This window comes from Vanellus vanellus (genome assembly GCF_965231255.1).
Source record: "Vanellus vanellus genome assembly, chromosome: 13".
Lineage (NCBI taxonomy): Eukaryota > Metazoa > Chordata > Aves > Charadriiformes > Charadriidae > Vanellus > Vanellus vanellus.
The window spans coordinates 3,533,598-3,553,797 of record NC_138918.1 but is presented as its reverse complement, the minus strand read 5'-3'; the positions used below and the strand labels follow the sequence as shown (position 1 = coordinate 3,553,797).

The 20,200-nt window shown below is 42.3% G+C and overlaps 2 protein-coding genes across 2 annotated transcripts; one reads left to right on the top strand and one right to left on the bottom strand.

Moving 5' to 3' along the window:
• Positions 1 to 339: 339 nt before the first annotated feature.
• Positions 340 to 8,780, bottom strand: UBE2B (ubiquitin conjugating enzyme E2 B). The gene is made up of 6 exons (XM_082490065.1): positions 8,675 to 8,780; positions 5,131 to 5,211; positions 4,364 to 4,389; positions 3,212 to 3,301; positions 1,737 to 1,825; positions 340 to 910 (listed from the first exon to the last, which is right to left on the bottom strand). Exons 1-6 carry the CDS (start codon positions 8,716 to 8,718, stop codon positions 782 to 784), a joined length of 459 nt encoding a protein of 152 aa, XP_082346191.1. The 5' UTR covers positions 8,719 to 8,780; the 3' UTR covers positions 340 to 781.
• Positions 8,781 to 11,644: 2,864 nt separating this feature from the next.
• On the top strand, positions 11,645 to 16,358 carry CDKL3 (cyclin dependent kinase like 3; the record flags this gene model as incomplete). The annotated part of the gene is given in 10 exon segments (XM_082490167.1): positions 11,645 to 11,837; positions 12,128 to 12,201; positions 12,203 to 12,225; positions 15,235 to 15,294; positions 15,296 to 15,369; positions 15,372 to 15,424; positions 16,031 to 16,143; positions 16,145 to 16,181; positions 16,185 to 16,229; positions 16,233 to 16,358. Coding segments are annotated over 10 exon segments (798 nt in total).
• Between the last annotated feature and the right edge of the window lie 3,842 nt (positions 16,359 to 20,200).

Genomic DNA, 20,200 nt, shown 5'->3' with positions numbered 1-20,200 from the left:
CTCCCTGAAAAATAAGTTATTAGAATACATTCTCATCAAGCCTGGTCATCCAGGTCCTGCATGCAACTCAGCCTCTGGTTTCAAGTAGGACTTTTAGCAAAATAGTTACAAACGGGGAAACAGATGTAAGTTGGCAGCTACCAGTACTTCTCCTCATACAACTGAGGACACACAGAATCCAGTTAAGCTCTGGTGCAGAAGCAGAGACATCCAGTGAAGACAGTGACATCATGGATTAACTTTTCTGTTTGTAAAGTGCATGGTATAGTCAGCACGTCCCAAAAGGAAAAATGGACCAAAAACGAGCCCTTTGAAAGAGATACAGAGCGAGACCAGAACGTCTTGCACTAAGGTTATGTATTTAACAGTTTTACATGAAATATTTATATATATAAAAACTTTGTTAAGTGCTTTTCTCCAATTTAAAAATCTAAAGAATTCAAAAATAAGGCATTCAATATTTGAAAAAGTACAGATTTACAAAATGTGTATATTCTGTCATGAAAACTCCACACCAACATTATACACTTGGAAAAAAAATACAAACAGGATATATTACAAATTTATGTAGCAATAACTTAGTTCATACCATGCAATAAAAAGTACGTTAATCAAGATACACAAGCTTTTAAGTTTCCTAAACTGGAGGGCTTAATTTTGGTTGCAAATGAGTTTTTATGTAAATTCTTAGAACTGTGGCACTTGAAATCTCTGGTAGCCTTTCTATTGAGTGTTAAATTGTACATAATGATTATGAGGATGGAAAGTAACAAAGCAGCTGTTACGAATCATTCCAACTTTGTTCGACAATAGCTGAAACTCTCTTCTCATATTCACGTTTGTTCTCCTGATAGAGTTGTGCTGCCTGACTGTTTGCTGGACTGTTTGGGTTCGGTTCATCAAGCAGAGACTGTAAAAAGGGAAAAACAAAACACAAGACAAACCAACACATTTTAAATCAGAAGAAAAAAAAAAAAATAAAATCAACTTACAGCTTTCAAATCACTTGTGTTTCAGGAGGCAGACATGACTCAGAAGAGCCCAGTTAAAAAAACCAAAAACAGTTAAACTCACGGTTAGGCACCCATAATTACACTACTGAACCTCAAATTATACACTGTGTAAGCATTAGCACTGTGTACTCTTACAGATTCACAAACCTAATAGATACAGCAGTCATGTGTGCCAGTTACTAGTACGATGCTCATTGATTATTTGGTAATTACACTACCATCGTCATTCAGGACCAAAGAGGGGCTTAAGGTGCCTCCTACAAAATTTCATTGAAGAAAAGTAAAAACAATCCCACAGGAGAAAAGACAATGCAAATTTTTGCCATGCCAGACCATTTTTAATGATTCCAAGTAGGTTTCAGCAGTACTGTCTCCCCCAGGGACTTCACAGGGCAAAACTTCACGATAAAGGCTACAGTGTTTCAAACACCAGGCAAATTTCTACATCTGATGTCCTATCCTGACTAAAAAGTTAAAAGGAATTCAAATCAGTAACTGTTTTCCCGTAAAAAAAAAAAAAAAAAATCTAATGGTAGTTTTGTAGCTCAAAATTACCCAGGTGAGCACTTTAGCCTTTATTTCATCTAAAAAGCTACTGTTTATCTCACAAGTATCTGAAGACCCCCTTGATATAGATACCTGCTACTCCCATTGCTGAGCTGTATATTCTGGAATAGAGACTAACAACAACATAATTATTTGCTAAAATAGATGCAAAGTTACCTGAATTGAAGTTAAAATAGATGAAACATCATATGTTGGACTCCAGCGATTCTGAAGAATATCTAAACATATGCTACCATCTGCATAAACTGTAAATAAAACATAGATATAATTTAGAAATGATCAGATTTATATTATAGTTTGTTCATTACACACTGCTCAAGGCTGAGTTACTGTTCCAATTCAGTCTGGGCTTAAATTAATGCTTTAGGAAAGAGGACAGCAGTTACATCTCACAATCTGCTGTAGTTTGACGTCTTGTATTTTGAAGGAGATATATTACTGGAAGTACGATAACACTTAAGAGGAAAAGGAGGAAGGGTCTGAAGATTATGGCATTAGCACAGGAGCTGGTAGACTTGGTTTCCTGCTCCTCTTGTGTGACTGGCCCATATTCACACGAAGGTGAGGTATCCCACAGAGCAGCAAGACATTTACTGCAGGAGTGGAACCAGCTGAGGATCTCGCAGTCTGCACGGACTCACACACTGGATGGGAGCGGAGTTCTTGCCCCATTTTCACATACTCTACACCCACTATGACAGACACTAAGGCAGACAATAGAAAATACTGAAAAGTGTGCCCGAAATCCTCTGGCTACCTATAGGTAGTCTTAAGAGTCTGTATGAAATTGAGATTGGCCAAACTCCTACGCTCTAGTCTTCTGTTCATGCCAATGAAAAGCTACAAATTACAAAAACTCTGTCAGAGGCATACCGGCCTGCGCATTATGTGACAGGCGAATGGTTACGCAGCACTGTCTAGTCACAGAACTGAAGCCAAAGTCAGCCTCTTTTCGAGGAGGGCTCAAGCTACAAGAAATGCTGTAATGGGCTTATGCTTCAAGCCTCAAATTGAATCTATACCCTCCTTTGCTACAGAGGGGCTTGGAAAAGCAAAAGGTACAGTTTGTGTTTTCTGCATGCAAGAATAACTGGATAAAACCTATCAAGTGCCTGAGCAGGAACCGTGGCAAGGCTGCCCTTGTCACTGAGTTCAGGTCAGCCACCTCCTCCGCGCTGCCCTACAACTGCATATCCTCACCTTCCTCCTTCTGCGAGCACTGGCTGGTACAGCAACCCAAACGAAGGCTGAAATCTCGCCTGACAGAAATAAGTAACATCTGGCTCGATCAGTTCCCTACTCCAATTCACAATGTGGCGGCATATACAGGATTGCTGTTAAATGGAAGGGGGTGGGAATCTGCAACCAGAACTGCTTCTTTAAGCCAACTGAAGCACAGCTGCTGCTGAAATGCTCACACACTTTGCTATTGAGGCTATGTATTGATTAGAAAGAGATAGATAGCTGCTTTTTAATAGCACCATAATTCTTAATTTTTCATCAAGCAGCCACTATCCCAGACATCTACTTAGAAGGTTGCAATGAAGAGAATATTAAGCATTCTGGAGCTTTGCATGACCACACCATAATATTTACGGGGTATTATGGCTAAATAAAAATGATGTACTCACCATTTGGATGGAACATTTTTGATAAAAACCTAACAGTTGGAGGCTTATTTGGATATTCTTCTGAAAATTCTATTACTAGTTTAAAAGTACCTGTCCAAACAAACATAAATACAATCAGATAACTAACAGAAGAATACCTCCAAGAAAATATACATCAGTTAATTTATGTGCTCCATGATCAATATTTCTTCTCACCATTATATAGAGAAACAACACTGAGTCTGGTTTCTTTTCATATATTTCAAGTGATAATGGAACTATGGAACTACTACATAGTGATAGTAATAAAACCAGCAGTAGCAGCTAGGTAGAAGCTTGGAGACTCACTGCAGACATGGCAAAGGCAGCTAGAGCCAACAATCATCCCACTGCCCCTCCCTCCCCCCTTTTCTGTGACCCAACATGTTAGTTCCGTGGACTTTGGTGACTTTAAGGCGTTTCATTAAGAAGGCACTGTGGTACCAGCAAAGAAACACTGGAATTTCATAATCAGCAATCTCAGTCTTTGGAGCTCAGGACTGATTCACTGAAAACCTTTATTATGGATCAGTGAATAATTTACTGTAAGTCCTCCAACCCAACACAGAGGAAAAAAAAACATCTGCTGCCGATTACTGCAATAATACTATAATTATTAAACTCATTATTCCTCATATGCCTAAGGGTGGTTCATTACACACCAACTTTCATGTTTATGTACAAATTTTATGTTCCCTCCCTCTCACTGAGTTCTATATTCAGAACAACTCAAGATTTTTTCACCTGTTCTTCATTAGATGAACAGAGATGAATCAAACATGCCACAAAGATGAAACCAGAAAAGCACACTGCCTTGTTGAGCTTAGCTATGGAGATGTAGAAACATCTGGCAGCATTAGACCAACTTCCCCCTAAAAGCTCTAGTGTTCTATTTACAAACAAGTCTTGATATAAGCACTGCTTCATAGCTTTCTAACCATCATCCACTATGGCAAGACACTGCTTACATCAAAATACAGTATTTTAATAGTCAACAAGACCTAACTACTTCACTTGCTTGCTTATTTTGTTCCAAATTATATACAGATAACATATTATTTTTTCAGAGCAGAACAATGTTAATACTGTCAATATCTACAAGAATGACAGAGGATATAAAAGTTAGTGGCTTACCATCTTCAAAAGGTGTCCCTTCTGGCCTGAAAGGTTTTTAAAAATAAACTCCAGTTAAAAACTGTCATTAAGTCCTTCTAAACAAGCACAATAAATGCATATCTTCTTCCTCATCCTCCCCAAGATACAGGTAGAGGCAACAGTTTAAATAGTCACAGAAGTATCCAGAGACAACCTCCAAGAGCTTTGTTATATCTAAGACACTTTCCCATAGTCAATCTGCTAGTTGAGGTACCTACTCTATCATCATCCCAAACAATACATATACCATTACGTGACTAGATTGGAATTAATGAGCCAATTACTAGCAAGCATACTTCAGTTTTATGAAAGGATACCAAGCCAGTTCCTGTTCTGTAGGATATGTAATATAACTTACCAGACAGAACCTGTACCTCCTTCTACTGGGAATCAATCCAATCACTGCTAGTACATCTGGATTTAATGGCCAAGAACATGCAGCTCTTACATACTTTAAAGAGCAAGCCTGCTTTCTCATAACCCAACTCCTACACAGACTAATCTACTTATTAAGGCATAGGCAAGCTATATTCCACAAAAAAGATGATTTAATTTTAAATTTTTCTTTCCTACACATTCTGTATTACCCCTGAAAACAGTTTTTTACTGCAAGAGCACACTTGGTCATTTTTCTAAGCTTCCTGACTTTAGGTACGTAAGAGAACAGAATCATTGTGAAAACAAACACCAGGTTTTGTTATATTTAGCCCTTTGATATTGGGACAATAGTGATCAAAAACTCTTACCCAAATATAACTGCATTCCATTGCATTATGTTATTCTCAGATGGTGCACCACTGACACCCACAGGAGGGTCTTCTTGCAATCTAAGAATTACAAATACAGAACAACAAGCCTTATATAAATGAAATACTTCCACCTGCAAGTATAATTTAACAGTAATATCCAGATTTCGTAAATATTTTCTCATTCCAAATCAGAGCACAATCTCATTCCAATCAGGCACAAAGCATCGCATGCAAATGAACAATACTCCAAAAGACAAACATACAAGATGATGCACATCAAAATTTTCTCATGTAGTACACCAATATACTAGGACAGCCTCAAGATTAAGTGTGCAGGGAGCAAAGTATTAACTCTAAGAATAATTTAAAGCACCACATACAGCTGGGATTTACAGTACTACACAGTGAACTATAAAAGAGCAACTGGCGCTGGCTTCCACAATGAAGAGAACAAATTACAAACAGGAGCTGAAAACCAGCCAGTGATACACAGCACACTTGTGGGGACTAAGTGCAAGGGGCTGTCAGTGCAGCTTTTCCCACATTCCCAGATCCATGCGCACCATGTGGCTAAATTTGGTATAAGGCTAGTTTTAACTGGCAAGCCAATCGCTTCGAAAGTGAGCGAGGGGAAAACCTGCGTACTGCTCTCTTACCAATTCAACAAATGTGTTTATCTCTAAAGTAATTGTGGAAGTATTTTAAATTATTTTTAGTTCCTTAATCCCTGGACTAGGGAAAAGCATGTTACTTACTGGAAGCCACATAAACGTGGACCATACAAAACGTATCTTGCAACCAAAGACTAAGATCCAGATCCCCTCCTTCTGTATACCAATGGTTCTGCTGAAGGATCACCTAAGACCCTGAACAATGTAAACCAGCAAGCCCCAATCACCCAGTGTGCAATTTGCCCCATCAAACCCCTTCAGTGGCAGCTCCTACCCACCCCGCCTATTTGGCCTCTTGAGTTATGCAATAATGAAGAATACAAAGTGACTGCTCTTGCTTCAAAAGCAATTCTTCAGTGTTACCATGAGGTTTGACCACATCACCGTACACTGTTATGAGCCAGTCACCACCGAAAGCCTGCAGACCAAGGGACAAATTCTAACTAGATGTCAGTGTGAAAATGCAGATTTATTCACAGCTGACACTGGTATACAGCCATACATTCTCCTGCACTTGCACTGCCTAAGTGTGAAAAAATTGCATGTGTACATGGACCCTGACTGAACAAAGACGTTGCCCTATAGAGCCAGTCCAAAGGCAGGGCTCACTCCCATCTCCTCTGAACTCTGTGTTTACATCCCTGCTCTCTGAGCACACACAGTTCAGACAGCTTAATATCAACAGCATAAACCACCTACTATTTTGGTCAGGGAGAACAGGAATGGGACTTATTCCTACATGACAGGCAGGCTGCATGCCAACAATAATGCCTGAGGATTCAGCCTGACATGCATTTGAAGGATGGCTTTGGTTTTTAGATCAATTTAAAAGCTCATGTGCACCCTGCTGTCAAAGGGTCTAACTACAGAAAGGTTGTGGCAAGGACTGGAAATTAGACTGATCCAAACAGGGCCTGGAAGTCTTTTAACAGCTAGGGAAAATGTACTATTTGTAGCCTCTTTTCCAACAGCAAAAAAAAAAACCCAAACCAACAAACTTATCTTTCTATTGGTTTAGTCAAACAAATTAGATGAGATACAAAATCTGTTGAACTGTTGTCTCTTCACTGCTTTTGACAATCACAGTATGCAAAAGGAGTTTATATTTAATAAAGTGAATAAGAGTTCACAGCACACAGTCTGCTTTTTCAGTATGAGATACAAGTAACATAAGGCTAAACAAATAGAAGTTATGTTAGGAAAGCAAAAAGTTAAAAAAACCTTGTCATTAAAAAGTTGCATAAGCTTGGAGTATTAAAGTTAAAATTTATTTATCAAATATATGACATTTACTTTGTATTCATTTGGGTATACTTTCCCACAGCTTTAAAGTCTTCTCTCCACCTTAAATTTCAAAATTATTAAACCAGTCCTTCTAAGATTATCAGATCATAAAAATCATGTCTGATTGCAATCCTGAAAAATTACTTAGTTCCTCACCCTGAAAAATCACTGGTTTATGTCATCTGTGTAACCTAATACAATAAAAAGACTGAATATCCTGTTTTGATTTGAACAGGAATCAAGCAATACCCTCTTGGCAAACATCAATACCCAAATTCAGAGGCAGAAAGTTTTACATTTTAAAAATGTCCAACTTTTGTAGACTCAGAGGTCAGGTTTTTATCACTGTAGCTGTATACACAGTCACGTAAAACAACTACAATACACATCAACTGTTTACTAATGTATTTTCAGGTACTGGTATAACATAGCTATGCTAAAAAAAGAGACACTATCAACGCTGACTCACCCCCAACAACTTATGCGCTACTCCGGTCCAGAGAAATCATACGACAGTGTAAAGCTTACACAAGAACCCCCCACCTTTTTCCACACTCCATTATAAGTGTGTTTACATGTCAGACTTGGAAATAAATTATTCTAGAGTCTGTGGTTCTGTCATTAACATTTAAAAGAGTGCCACTAATAACTGCTTCTTTAGCAGTTTGTATATATTATACAAAAGATTCCTCATGATTGAAAATCTTAGACAGAATAACATGCACATAAAAACATTAAAGGGCATTTTGTTTTTTATTACACACAGACAAATGAAGTGTTTGCTAGTTCTTTGTGCTTCGTTTTTACATGCCTATCCCCAATACTTATCTTCAGAGACACAGTCAGCCCAATAAGCCTCAAATACATCTAAATTCTGCCTGGTCTGTTCATAAATCTGGGCCAAACACCTTCAGTATTCCAAAGCTTGTGTGAGGAGGAGGGGTTGCGGGAAGTACGGCAGAACATTCAGGTCGGCACCGCCGGGCCCTTCGACGGCAAGGGACTCACATCTCACCCCGCCAGCCCGGCTCACTCCCACCTCACCGCCCCCGCTGCCCCCCGGGGAGCCTCCCCCGACCCAGGCCCTTCCCGGAGCTGCCCTTGTTTTGAAGGGACAGTTTCAACTTTTATCCTCAGACGCCCCCAGCCGTCGGCGGACGGCCGAGGCGGACGGCACAAACAAAGCCAGCCCTGCCCGGCAAGACCCCCCTGCTCATCCCCGGAGGGCACACCGGGGATGATGGGTTGGAACGGGCGAAGCGGCCGACTCGGAGAGCGCCCCTACCCCGCTGCCCCCACCGGGGGAGGACGCGGGGGCTCCGCGCCATCTGCCGTCCCCGGCACAAAGGAGCGGGACCGGAGGGACGGCCCGGGACACGCCGCCCGCTGCGGCTTCCCGCCGTGCCGCTTGCCCGCGGGACCGGCCCCCTCCCCTCGCCGGGACAGCCCGGCGGTGCGACCCCGAACCCCGTCCCCGGTAACGGCCGGGTCAGGCCCCGCAGCCTTCCCCCGCTGCCAAGCCGTCCCCGTCCCCCAGGTCGGGCTGCCCGCTCCCCGCCGGGATAGTGGGGGGTGTCCCCACTTACCTCTTGAAGTCGCGCATCAGCCTGCGCCGCGCTGGTGTGGACATGATGGCCGCAGGGAAAAAAGTCCACGGCCGCAGCGCCGCCACCGCCTCCGCCTCCCTCCGCCTCCTGCACAAACAACCCGCAATGGCGTCTCCTTCCGCGGGGGGCGGGCCGCGCCATTTGTGCCGCCTCCAGCCATCCGTGGGGATTGGGGAGCGCTGGTCTTGGGCTTAATTAATGGGGTTTTGCCAAGGTCGGTGCGGAGGCCGCGCTGCAGCAGCCCCACTCAGACCCTAAGAAGTGAGATATCGGCATAGGATTCAGGTAAAGCCTGGTGCTGCGAGGGAGCCAGTCTTCCGAAGAGGTTTGGGGATAAGAAACTGTCCTTCCCTGGCCACGACGACACGATGCTGTGAGAAATGGTTCCCGCCACGCAGTCCTCTTCTCTGGGTTTGTCCTCCTCCCATCACACACATTTTCATTTTACATTCCACTGCTGCTCCTCCAGCGTTACGCATTTTATATTTAGCTCTGGCTAATTCGTAATGGAGAAGGCAGACTGTAAAAAAAAAACAAAAAAAAAAACCACAACAACAAACCAAGTGCAAGCTCAGACCTGTATAAATAATTAACATCGGTTTAAAAACACTCATTATTCCGGCGCTCTGCCCAGACAGGGTGGCAGAGCACCCCCTAGCCCAGGGTGGGCACCTCTGCCCTTGGAAGCCCCAGTGGCTCCCCACGCTCGGGGGAGCACGCATTGCCTGCACAGAGCAAAACCAGCAAAAAACCACCAACATCAGGCCCCAAACCAGCTAAATCTGAAATCCTACACTGTTTCCACTGGGAACTTTTTCAACGACATCCCAACAGCCACAGTATTTCTTCTCTGACACCACCGGGGAACAGTGCATTGACACTCTCTAATGGAACATTTTCTTTTTAATCCTATCTGGCAATTCTACAGGCATGACTGGTAGTTTTATTAATAAGTTTAAAGCTTTTTTTTTTTTTTCCTCTGAAGAACCAGCTGCAATTTCTGCTCTGTTGATTGTACAGCATGGGTAGGTTTTAAAAAGAAGTTAACTACATCCTAAACTAGTTTCAAAAAAATCAGTCCCAACTGTAATGATAAAAGAGAGGCTCTGCCCTTGCTAAGGTAGTTTCCTATGTCCCAAAATGAAATCTGCACTAAATAATCACTTTGGATTTATATCTCCTGTTAATTATTTCCCATACTTCCTCACTTAATTAATTTAAATGCATCGCTGCCATTACTGTTTAATTTCACTATGGGCATTTTAGCTTAAACATTTTCAATTTATCATATACTTGTAACTCGCAGACTTCCAGAGCCAGCTGGAAACAAGAATTTCAGAACTAACTTTCTCATTTGGTGTCTCAAGGGTGTTTCATTTTTTTCTGTGCAATCATTGAAATTATCCCCTTTAACAGCGCTTCAAAAACTTGAAAAAAATCTTTACACAGTGTGCAGTCTAGAACATGAATTAATGTTTTCCTTCTACAAACTTCTTGAATAGTACTGAAATAGATGTAACAACTTCCTGATTAGAAAGATGTCTCAAGTTCAGGTTTTTTCCCCCTAAATGGTATTTGATAAGGGATGACATTAAATAAAAAGGTAGCATTTTGCAGCACAGTCATTCTATATTAATCTTGAGTAAACACTACATATTTGTGTAGCATTTTGCAAAACCAAAATACTTCTAAGGTAACTTTGTCCCATCATAAGATGAGAAGCTTGAGAAGTAACAGTGAAAGCAAACTACTTTCTTCTCTGTTTCTTAAAACAATCCATCCTCCCAGTAACTTGTTTGTTGCTTGGGGTTTTTTTGGTGTTGTTTTTTTTTTTTTTTTTCCAGGTCATTCTTTCATGCTGCAAAGTCCCTCTGGGAAGAGTTATTTATATTAACATCAGCCAAGCCCAAGACTCCAAAATTAGGGAAATGAACAAGCCAGGTCACCTGCTAGAAACTGGTTTTGTTCTCGTTCATTCCAGCAGCCGCTGAGGAGTGACACAGGGACACTCTGCCATGCCAGGTGCCATGGCATGCTGTTCCTCAGGAGAGACGATCCTTCTTCCCAAAGCACTCGGGAAAAATGATAATCCACTGGGGTGATGTGGCAAAGAAAGAATTGATTTGCTCACTCTCAGATCCAGTATAGGAGCAAATAAGTGGAGCTGCAGTAAAAGGGAGAATTAAGGAGCTCATTTAATCCACCCAGCAGCAGAGCTAGAAGCAGCCTCTGAACCCCCCAAAATTACTGATTTAAAGGTGTTTCTTCAATGTACCCCAGTTCCCAGCCCATCCTGAGAGTCCCTGAGCCTCCTCTGTGCCTGTTACTGCCTCCAATACCACTTCAAAGTTTTCAAGAAAAATACCAGACTCAGAAAAAAATTCCTGTGTAAACCTTCTCAACCTATCCTCATATTTTGACAGGAAACTATCGATGATTATTCCTTGACTGTATTTCAATGAAGCACACTCCTATTTACTTCAGGGTATAATACCCACATGAACTATGAGCATGACACGACTCCAGACCTCCCACACCTCTCTCCACGTAAGCTGCTGACCAACACCTGTTCTGAGCGACTCCGCTTCTCCACAGGCTCAGCGCGGCCACCCGCTTCAGGATTTTGCAAGAACCTGAATGAATTCCCTCAAGTTTCACGGATATGTTAATTTACGTTTGCCAAGACCGGAGCAGGCAGACGGCAGTTCAGCCGATGGGGGCAGCAGCCACCCCTTTCACCAGCCGCGGCTGCTCCACACCCTCCATTACCTGACGCCGCAACCCGCCGAGGCAAAGCCAGCCGCGCCTGCCCGAGCAACAGACATTTAACGACCGCCCCGAGCTGAGGGAAGAGCCACAACCCCGCGGAGGCGCCGCTGAGGCAGCGCGAGGCAGCGCTCCGCCCGCCCGTGCGCCTGACGTCACTGCGTCGCCACCCCACCCGTTGCTATGGCAGCAGGGCCTGGCGGCGCGGCGCGGCGCGGTGTGGCGCGGTTCGGTAGGCCTGGCGGGGCTGAGGGCGGCCTCGGTACTCCGTACCCGGCCCCGGTTGCCGGCCCCTGGCCCCCGTACCCGGCCCCGGTCGCAGCGCTTCAAGGCCTTGCGGAGACGTTTAGGATAGTTCGAGTGCTGCAGCCTGCAGGTATTACTCCTCTTGAAACACCGTCTATATGTTTAAAGAGCTGTACATGCCTCAAATTAGTTAAAACTTTTGTCCTCCTGTGAAGAAATAAAAAGAGATGAAGGTGTGAGTCGCCATCCTTGGAGGTGTTTAAAAGACGGGTAGACGTGGTGCTGAGGGCCACAGTTTAGTGGTGCGTTTGGCAGCGCTGGGTTAATGGTTGGACTCGGTGATCTTAAAGGTCTGTTCCAACCTAAATGATCGTACAGATCTGTGTATGAGATCCTTGCCCAAGTGGGAGGGGAATTAAGGAACAGCAGTGAAGTACAAGCACGAGGACACGGGACAGAGAGTGGGCATTAAAATATGGTACAAGAAACCAGAAAAAATCTGTTAACAAAACCACAAAGTGAGAAGTAAAGTTTCTACAGGTTAGCAGCTTTAAATGTGTAAAACAAGGGGGAAATAGCTTGAGAGTCAGACCTGCATCATTGCCAGGGTATGCAGTGCCCTGTAGGCTGCTTTGTGCACAAAATAGCATGAAAACAAATTGTTTCTAAAATCCTTTGCTGCCAAATTAAAATGAGCATCTAAAGTAAGTTTAAAATTTGGAGACAAAGTTTGGAAATTATGTTGACGAAAACAGCCCCTGTTCAAACTAAGTAGTGGTAGAACATGGGTGAGTGGTGAGTTAGTAATTATCCTGCCTGGGGGTTGTTGCTGTGGGTACGTCTGTCCCCAGCTTGGGCTCCCTCGGCACGGGGGAGGGGAAGCAGGGCTGGCGGGAAGGCTTCTCCTCCTGCTTCTGCACTTCAGAGGCCAGCCTGCAGTGCACAGTGTCCTGCCCCAGCCTCCCCAGGTGGCCTTTTTTGTCAGCTGTGGGTTACATCACTTTGCTTTGGCTCTCTTCCCGGGATCCTCCATGCACATTGGCTGCAAAAGGGGCAGATTTAGTATACCAGTCCTGTGCCATCCCTAAACAGAAAAGGGATTATCTACAAATATTTCCTTGCAAAAATATTTCAGCATTGTTATGGTGCAGTGGGGAGATCTCCCTAAAAGCTCAGTAGTAATATTTGAGTTTAGACCTATGTCTATGAAGGTGCTGCAAGAATTTTAGCCTGGACATAGGTCATGTTGGATTTTCTCCTAGCCAGAGATACCAGCTCTAACACGAGCTTCCTCTGATTTAATTGAACTTCTGCAAAGAATTGGAAGAATAACTAGTAGTCAAATTACAAGGTTATAAATTTGGATTCTTACTTTTATGCTGTATATTCTCGTGAAGTTCCCGCCAACTGGACAAGGGGAAAAATAAGCCACGTTTTTAAAAAGGGAAAAAAGGATGACCCAGGGAACTACAGGCCAGTCAGTCTCACCTCTGTGCCCAGCAAGATCATGGAGCAGATCCTCCTGAAAACTCTGCCAAGGCACATGGAAAATAAGGAGTGATTGGTAAGATCCAACATGGCTTCACCAAGGGCAAATTGTGCCTGACAAATTTGGTGGGCTTCTACGATGGGGTTACAGCATTGGTGGAAAAGGGGAGAGCAACTGATCTCATCTACCTGGCCTTGTGTAAAGCATTTGACACTGTCCCACACAACATCCTTGTCTCTAAATTGGAGAGAAATGGATTTGATGGATGGACCACTTGGTAGATAAGGAAATGGCTGGATGGCTGCACTTTGAGTTGCCATCAACAGCTCAATGTCCAAGTGGAGACCAGTGATGAGTGGCATTCCTCAGGGGTTGGTACTGGGACCATCACTGTCTAACATTATTGTTGGTGACACAGACAGTGCGATTGAGTGCACCCTCAGCAAGTTTGCTGATGACACCAAGCTCCGTGGTGCTGTCAACACGCTGGACGGAAGGGATGCCATGCAAACCTCATGAAGTTCAACAAGGCCAAGTGCAGGGGCCTGCAGCCAGGTCAGGGCAATGCCAAGCACAAATCCAGGCTGGGCCGATAACGGATGGAGAGCAGCCCTGAGGAGACGGACTTAGGGGGCTTGGCTGATGAGAAGCTCCCCATGAGCTGGCAATGTGCACTGGCAGCCCAGAAAAGCCCCCGCACTCTGGGCTGCATCCCCAGCAGCGTGGCCAGCAGGGCCAGGGGGGATTGTGCCCCTCTGCTGCGCTCTGCTCTGGGGAGACCCCCCCTGCAGTGCTGCCTCCAGCTCGGGGGGTCCCCACAGCAGAAGGACATGGAGCTGTTGGAGCGGGGCCAGAGGAGGCCCCGGAGATGCTGGGAGGGCTGGAGCCCCTCTGCTGGGAGGACAGGCTGGGAGAGGTGGGGGGTCAGCCTGGAGAAGAGAAGGCTCCGGAGAGACCTTCGAGCCCCTTCCAGTGCCTAAAGGGGCTCCAGGAGAGCTGGGGGGGGACTCTGGGTCAGGGAGGGGAGCAATGGGACAAGGGGGAACAGTTTTACACTGAAAGAGGGGAGATGATTGAGGTAAGATATTAGTAAGAAATTCTTTCCTCTGAGACTGGTGAGCCCCTGGCGCAGGGTGCCCCGAGAAGCTGTGGCTGCCCCGTCCCTGGAGGTGTTCAAGGCCAGGTTGGATGGGGCTTGGAGCAACCTGGGCTGGGGGGAGGTGTCCCTGCCCAGGGCAGGGGGTTGGAACTGGATGATCTTTAAGGTCCCTTCCAACCCAAACCATTCTGTGATTATATGATTCTATATTCAGCCCACATGCACTCTTTGCAGTAACTCGATGTCTTAAGAATTTAGTTCTTATCTATTTTTAATTAGGCATAATGGCACATTTTGCCATATGGGTCCCCCTCATCTTCTCTTGAAGTTAGTGTATGCAGAGTCCTTACCTCTAAATGCAGACTGATGTCCTGGGTCTTGGTGGCATTAAGGAGATGTGGTACCACAGAGAGTGTAGCCCTTAATTTAAAAAAAAAAAAAAAGGTTATTTAAAGGACATAGTTTGGCACTGAGTTAAAACTAGCTTTGGTTTTAACCTAAAGCTGCTTCAAAATATCAACAGATAGTAATGTAAAAATTAAATGGTAAATGGACCTTAATGTGAAATGGTACATGTTTCTAATGTGCATCTTTAATTTGTGAGTTCTTATCTTTGATTTATTAGTATAAATAAGATGCATTCAAGATGATATTTTTTAAGCTAATGAGAAGAGCTGCTTGTTTCTTTGCTGTATTGATGTCTCAGCAGTATGAGTTCAGAGCCTGGAGGTGTATTGTGAAAAATAACGTGGTAAATATGTTTGAATATTGGAGGAAGGCTGACAGAGCAGAAACAAAGACTTTTAGTGTATTTTCAAAATAATGTCAATCTTTAATTAAGCAAATGATAGTTCTTGTTATCAACCTTTTACAGAGAAAGTCTATATGAATTGAAATAGAAAGCCATGGTAGGAAGTGTTTTTCTTCTTTTACAAACAGCGATTTCAACATAAGAATAATTGTCAACCTGATTAATGTATTTAGGCAGAAAAAAAGACTTTTTGTTTGAATTTATCGATCATACGATTCTAGATGAGCTCCAGCATTATTGCCATGGATTGGATAACAAATGGCTTAAAAATACCTTTTCCTTTTACTCCGTGCAATCAAGTACCTTCACAACAATGATGTAAGAATTCACCTGAAACATTGAACAGAAATAAATTTTTATCACTTTCAGATCACACTTTTTCTCTTTTGTAGTGTTTTGTCATACTGATATCAAAAGTGTTAATTCTTTATTGAGAAAAAGGGTTTGTTTCATAATAATAGTTTAAGGCTTCCAATTGGCTTGGAATGAGCTGCAGAATTGAAATAAGAAAGAGACATTGGACTAGATGATCGGAGGAGTATTTGGACAGTAGTAGTATTACTGCAGAGTATTTGGACCCATCTCTGAAATGCTGAAAAGCTAAAAATATTTAGTACTTTATCCAGCCCACTCTGTTAAGCAACTACCTTAGCAGCCTTCCCTCATCCCATCTTGTCCTCCTCCTTTGTGTTGTCTCATCTCTTTTCATCACTTCTGGTTTGTCCTGCCGTTGGTGGGTGGGGTACCCTGCAGAAATCCTGCTCCCTTTCACTCATCACCTACATTAAGCAGTTGCTAATTGTAGTAGTGTCACGACATCGATGACTTTGGGAAATGAGGGCACTCTGTGCTGTACAGAGGCAATTCTGAAGTAGCAGGAGGGTTTTTTTCAGTCCATGCTTCCATGTCTTGAGAACTTTTAAGGCAAACAAAACCTGCTTCTTATTAAATTGTTTGGGGGTGGTTCCCCCCCTCCCCCTTTTTTTTTCCCTTTCCTTTGTTATACACCATGATCTCAAACACGAGAATATTTTATTAAAGTGGAAGTACTAAACTTTGTGATTTTGGTTTGGCTTAAGCATTAGCTACCCCATATGATGTTTATACAGATTATGTGGTTACATGATGGTACAGGGCTCCTGAACTGATTTTAAAGGACCCCACATATGGAAAATATATGTCTGTTTGGTTTTTCTGGGTGAAGGAGATCTGTAATTCAGCTTGTATAGGAGAAGCAGTCTCCCGCACATGAACTTCTGCATACAATGCAACATTAGCAAAAGGAAAATAATAATATAAAAGCTAAATTAAAATACTGACATATAATGTGCCAGCATATAAAGTCAAAGATACTGTTATGCTCTGGTTCCAGATTCAGTGAAAGCAGTGCAAAGTTTATCTTTAAATACAGCACTGTTATTGTATAAACCAAACAGATCATTCATTGTTGGTTTTTTTATTTTATTTTTTTTAGTTCCCTAGAAGATGGTAATCTATATTATTCCTAGTTAACGTGTGCCCATTTGCCCTACAGATGTTTTTTCATATTATCCATATCAAAAATGTGCAGCAGTGTTGGCGCTGAGTGCCTGTGATGATCAGTGACAAGGGTTCTCTGAAGAGCCCTCAGGAGCAGTGCATGAGAAGATGCTGTAAAACTGAGGAAAGAAAGACGTGGAACTTTGGAGGTGTAGTTAACAACACGGTAACTTGGAAGTGTTAGGGGTTTTCCAAGTGTGTAATTAATTCCCAGTAAAGATTTTATTCTGTATTTTACCAAATTCTGTTATAGTCCACCTACAATTATGAAATTCTGTAAAGGAGGTTCGGAATTGCGGAGAGGAGTAATAATTCTTGTCTGTCTGCTCTCATTCATGCTGTTATATATTGATTACTAATATTCTTAGTAACAATAACAACAGTACACTGCAGTAGTTATTCTGGCAGTGTTGAACTATAAACATGGAGATAAATAGCTTTTTAACAAGCCAGGATAATTCCTTTATTCTCAAAGCTCAAATGTAGTTTCTAGAGCAGAATGAGTCAGCAGGAAGGATCTGCTTTTACATATCCTTCTGCTCTGAGAGGAAGCACAGAGAGGAATACAGCAGTGTTGCGGAGTTGGATTCATTTCAGTTTTGAAGATATCAGGCTTTTTGATGAGAGATTTTTAATATATTTTAGCCATCTCCATGGGGATACTAGAATAAGAATATGGCATACAATCATTGTATCTGTTTTAACCAGCTGATTTATTATCTGTTCATAATGTCCTTTTTGTCAAGAAGTTGGGCACCTCTTCTTCAGAGTATTCTATGAAGAGCCTGGGATGTTCAGGGATGGTACTTCTTGAAGTCCAGCATCCTAAAAAAGCAAGGAAAACCTTTCCCCAGCTCACTGCCTTAGTGGAGATGCTATTTCCTATTAGAAATCCCATTTCCTATCAGAATCTCCATTCAGCTGTAGTCTATTGCCTTAACTCATATAAAGAGTTCAGTGGGTTTAATTGGGATGTCCACACATGAAGAATGTGGCGCATCATAAATTGCTGATTAGAGAAATTGGGATTTTTGGAGATTGAGCAGCACAAGGCCAGTCCACAGTTTCTGAAGTATTTAAGTTAGTTTAAATTCACTGATGTTATAATTACTATATTAACTGAGATGCAGTTGTAGACAGTAATGGTTTTTAAAAAAACATATTCTCTTCAGACATTGAATCTTGTTTCCCCTGATGTCAGTGGGAACAGGAATGGATTTAAGTTTTGCCATTTCCATTAAGCAAAATCAAAAATCCAATAGGCAATTTCCTGTCATAAAAAGATCCGAGAGAGCAGATGGAGGAAGAATAATCTAATTGAGATGCATTTTCTTTTTTACTAGCTTGCTCTATTTCATTTTTAAGAGCATACCTAAAATGTCTTCTTCCACAAGGACAGCTTGTTCATTATGTCTTAAAATAAATGGAAAGCAAAAAGCTCTTTTACAAATCCAGAATGCTAGTGGTGATACCAGGCATTTCTAATAACCTATTAACACCATGAAAACAAAAAAACGATGAAGCACTCTGTTGAGTCAAGACCAGCAAAGCTTTCACCAGTAGCAGGCTTCTGACTCATCCTTTCTAGGGCAATAGAAAATGCAGTTACTTCAGAGAAATGAAGGACCTCATTCATTCGTGGGGGACGGGGAAAAGAAAAGACCAGTGGCCAAGCTTTCCTCCCACGGCTGAATTACAGCACTGGTTTACTCCTTCCCCCTCTGGTTCTGTTACCACAACCAGATTTCAAATCTCTGATAGTTGTTGTGGAAAATGTGTTTAAATCTCCAGAGTCATTGATTTTGTTGATGATGGGTTGCCCTTGTGTTACAGACATATTTTCAGAAGGTGTTAAGTGATGACAACTACGTTTAATACTTGAAATGGAGCTTTGAAGTGTATGAGAGAAGAAGGGAAAACAGTTTATCCATTCAGCTGCTTTGATTCCTCAAAAGTGTTTGTAACCCTTCAAAGTCCTTTCACAAACATTTCAAGAGCTTCCAGGAGGATTTATTTTATTTTGTCTTAGTGTGTTTATTTGGGTTTCTTTTAGGTTTCCCAAGTTTAAGAGGAATCACACAGAGACAGCATAAAGGGACATTATAAAGTGACCCATTTGTGAAGTGGCCGTGATCATCCAGTGCAGTAGCTGGAAGCGAATTGGAGTGACGGAGGATGTTCTTTCAGAATTAGGATATGATACAGGAAGCTGGTCTCTTCCTATGCATTTAGAGGGGTATTAGCCTATCTATTTCAGATATCTGATTTATTGGTTTAGGTTAGAAGCATCTGTTTTTCATGTGAACAGCCAATGAAGAGAAGCGGAGATTCTCAGCAAATGCTTCACATCATCACCCCAATTAGGCAATAATTAAACTCTTAAATCAGATGTTCTAAACTGCTTATGAAATAATGTCTCTATTGGGATAAGGATCCTACCTTTCTCATCTGGGGCCTTTAATTTAAAAAGCTTTAGGTGGGCAGTCTTAAATTTGGGTGATATCCTTCAGGTATGCAGAAGAGGAAGGTATGAATGTGAGATAAGGTAAAATCAGCTCTGGAAACACTGCTGGCAGGGGGCCTGGATCCACCTGATCTGGGCTGCAAAACCCTTGTATCTTCTGATACGCTCAGAGAAGATGTTATTTGTTGGAGGAAGAATATGTAGTCAGAGATGCTATGCTTTTCTGGCTGTCCAGAAGACCTAAGTTAATGATCATATGGTATCTGTCTCTTGTTTCCTATTCCATGCTCAAAAACTACACACCCATAAGAACTTTAGACTCTGTTTGTGCACGTCAATCATATCCACAGAAGTGTTAAGGGTAGGGCAGCACACGTAAACGCAATTTGGATATAAAGATATAGGGACAGATTATTGGGTGTAGAGACAAAGGGGCAGCGTGGAAGGTGAAAAATCCTTGAGTCAATGTATAGTTGCCACGGCTACCCTGATAGTCCATTCATAACCCCTGTCTAACAAATTAGAGGAGTATTTTGGGACAGTCCTCAGCCAGAAGAGTGCTCCTAAAGGGAATATTTTCTCCAGTATAATTTAGATAAAACTCTGGGGCCCTTACCTACTCTAGAACTGGGAGCTAAAATAATAACTCACCTTCCACCCACCCACTGTACCAATTCAGAAAGATGAGCCAAAAACCGTGAACTAGGTTACGCAGCAATAGAATAAGATCCAGACATCCTAGATGTTACCGAAGTAGGTGCAATGAAAAAAAAAAAAAGAGATAATTTAAGTAGAGAACAGACACCAAATAGTACTAGATTAAAAGATTCTTAATAGCCTAATGATATGAATTTATGAATAAACTAATAAAATGAACAGATATAAACTCGTAACTATATGCACACTGGCAAACTAGTCACTCCTGTAGACTGCAAATGTCCTCAGTTTGTGTGTGGGTGCAATAGAGATATTCAGAGGAGCCTGAAAATGTCCCAAAAGGTCCCCCAAAGCCTGTATTTTCCTAAAGTTCTATAAGATTATATAACGTTTCTCACAAAATGTTAATTATATGTTCTTCTACATAAACAAGA

Bases quoted from the DNA above. Each gene is read 5' to 3' on its own strand.
- UBE2B (XM_082490065.1), bottom strand. From the start codon at position 8,718: ATGTCCACACCAGCGCGGCGCAGGCTGATGCGCGACTTCAAGAG. The intron at 5,212-8,674 runs GTAAGTGGGGAC...TGTAATTCTTAG, and splicing joins CTGATGCGCGACTTCAAGAG to ATTGCAAGAAGACCCTCCTG. The intron at 3,302-4,363 runs GTAAGCCACTAA...TTGTTTGGACAG, and splicing joins AGGGACACCTTTTGAAGATG to GTACTTTTAAACTAGTAATA.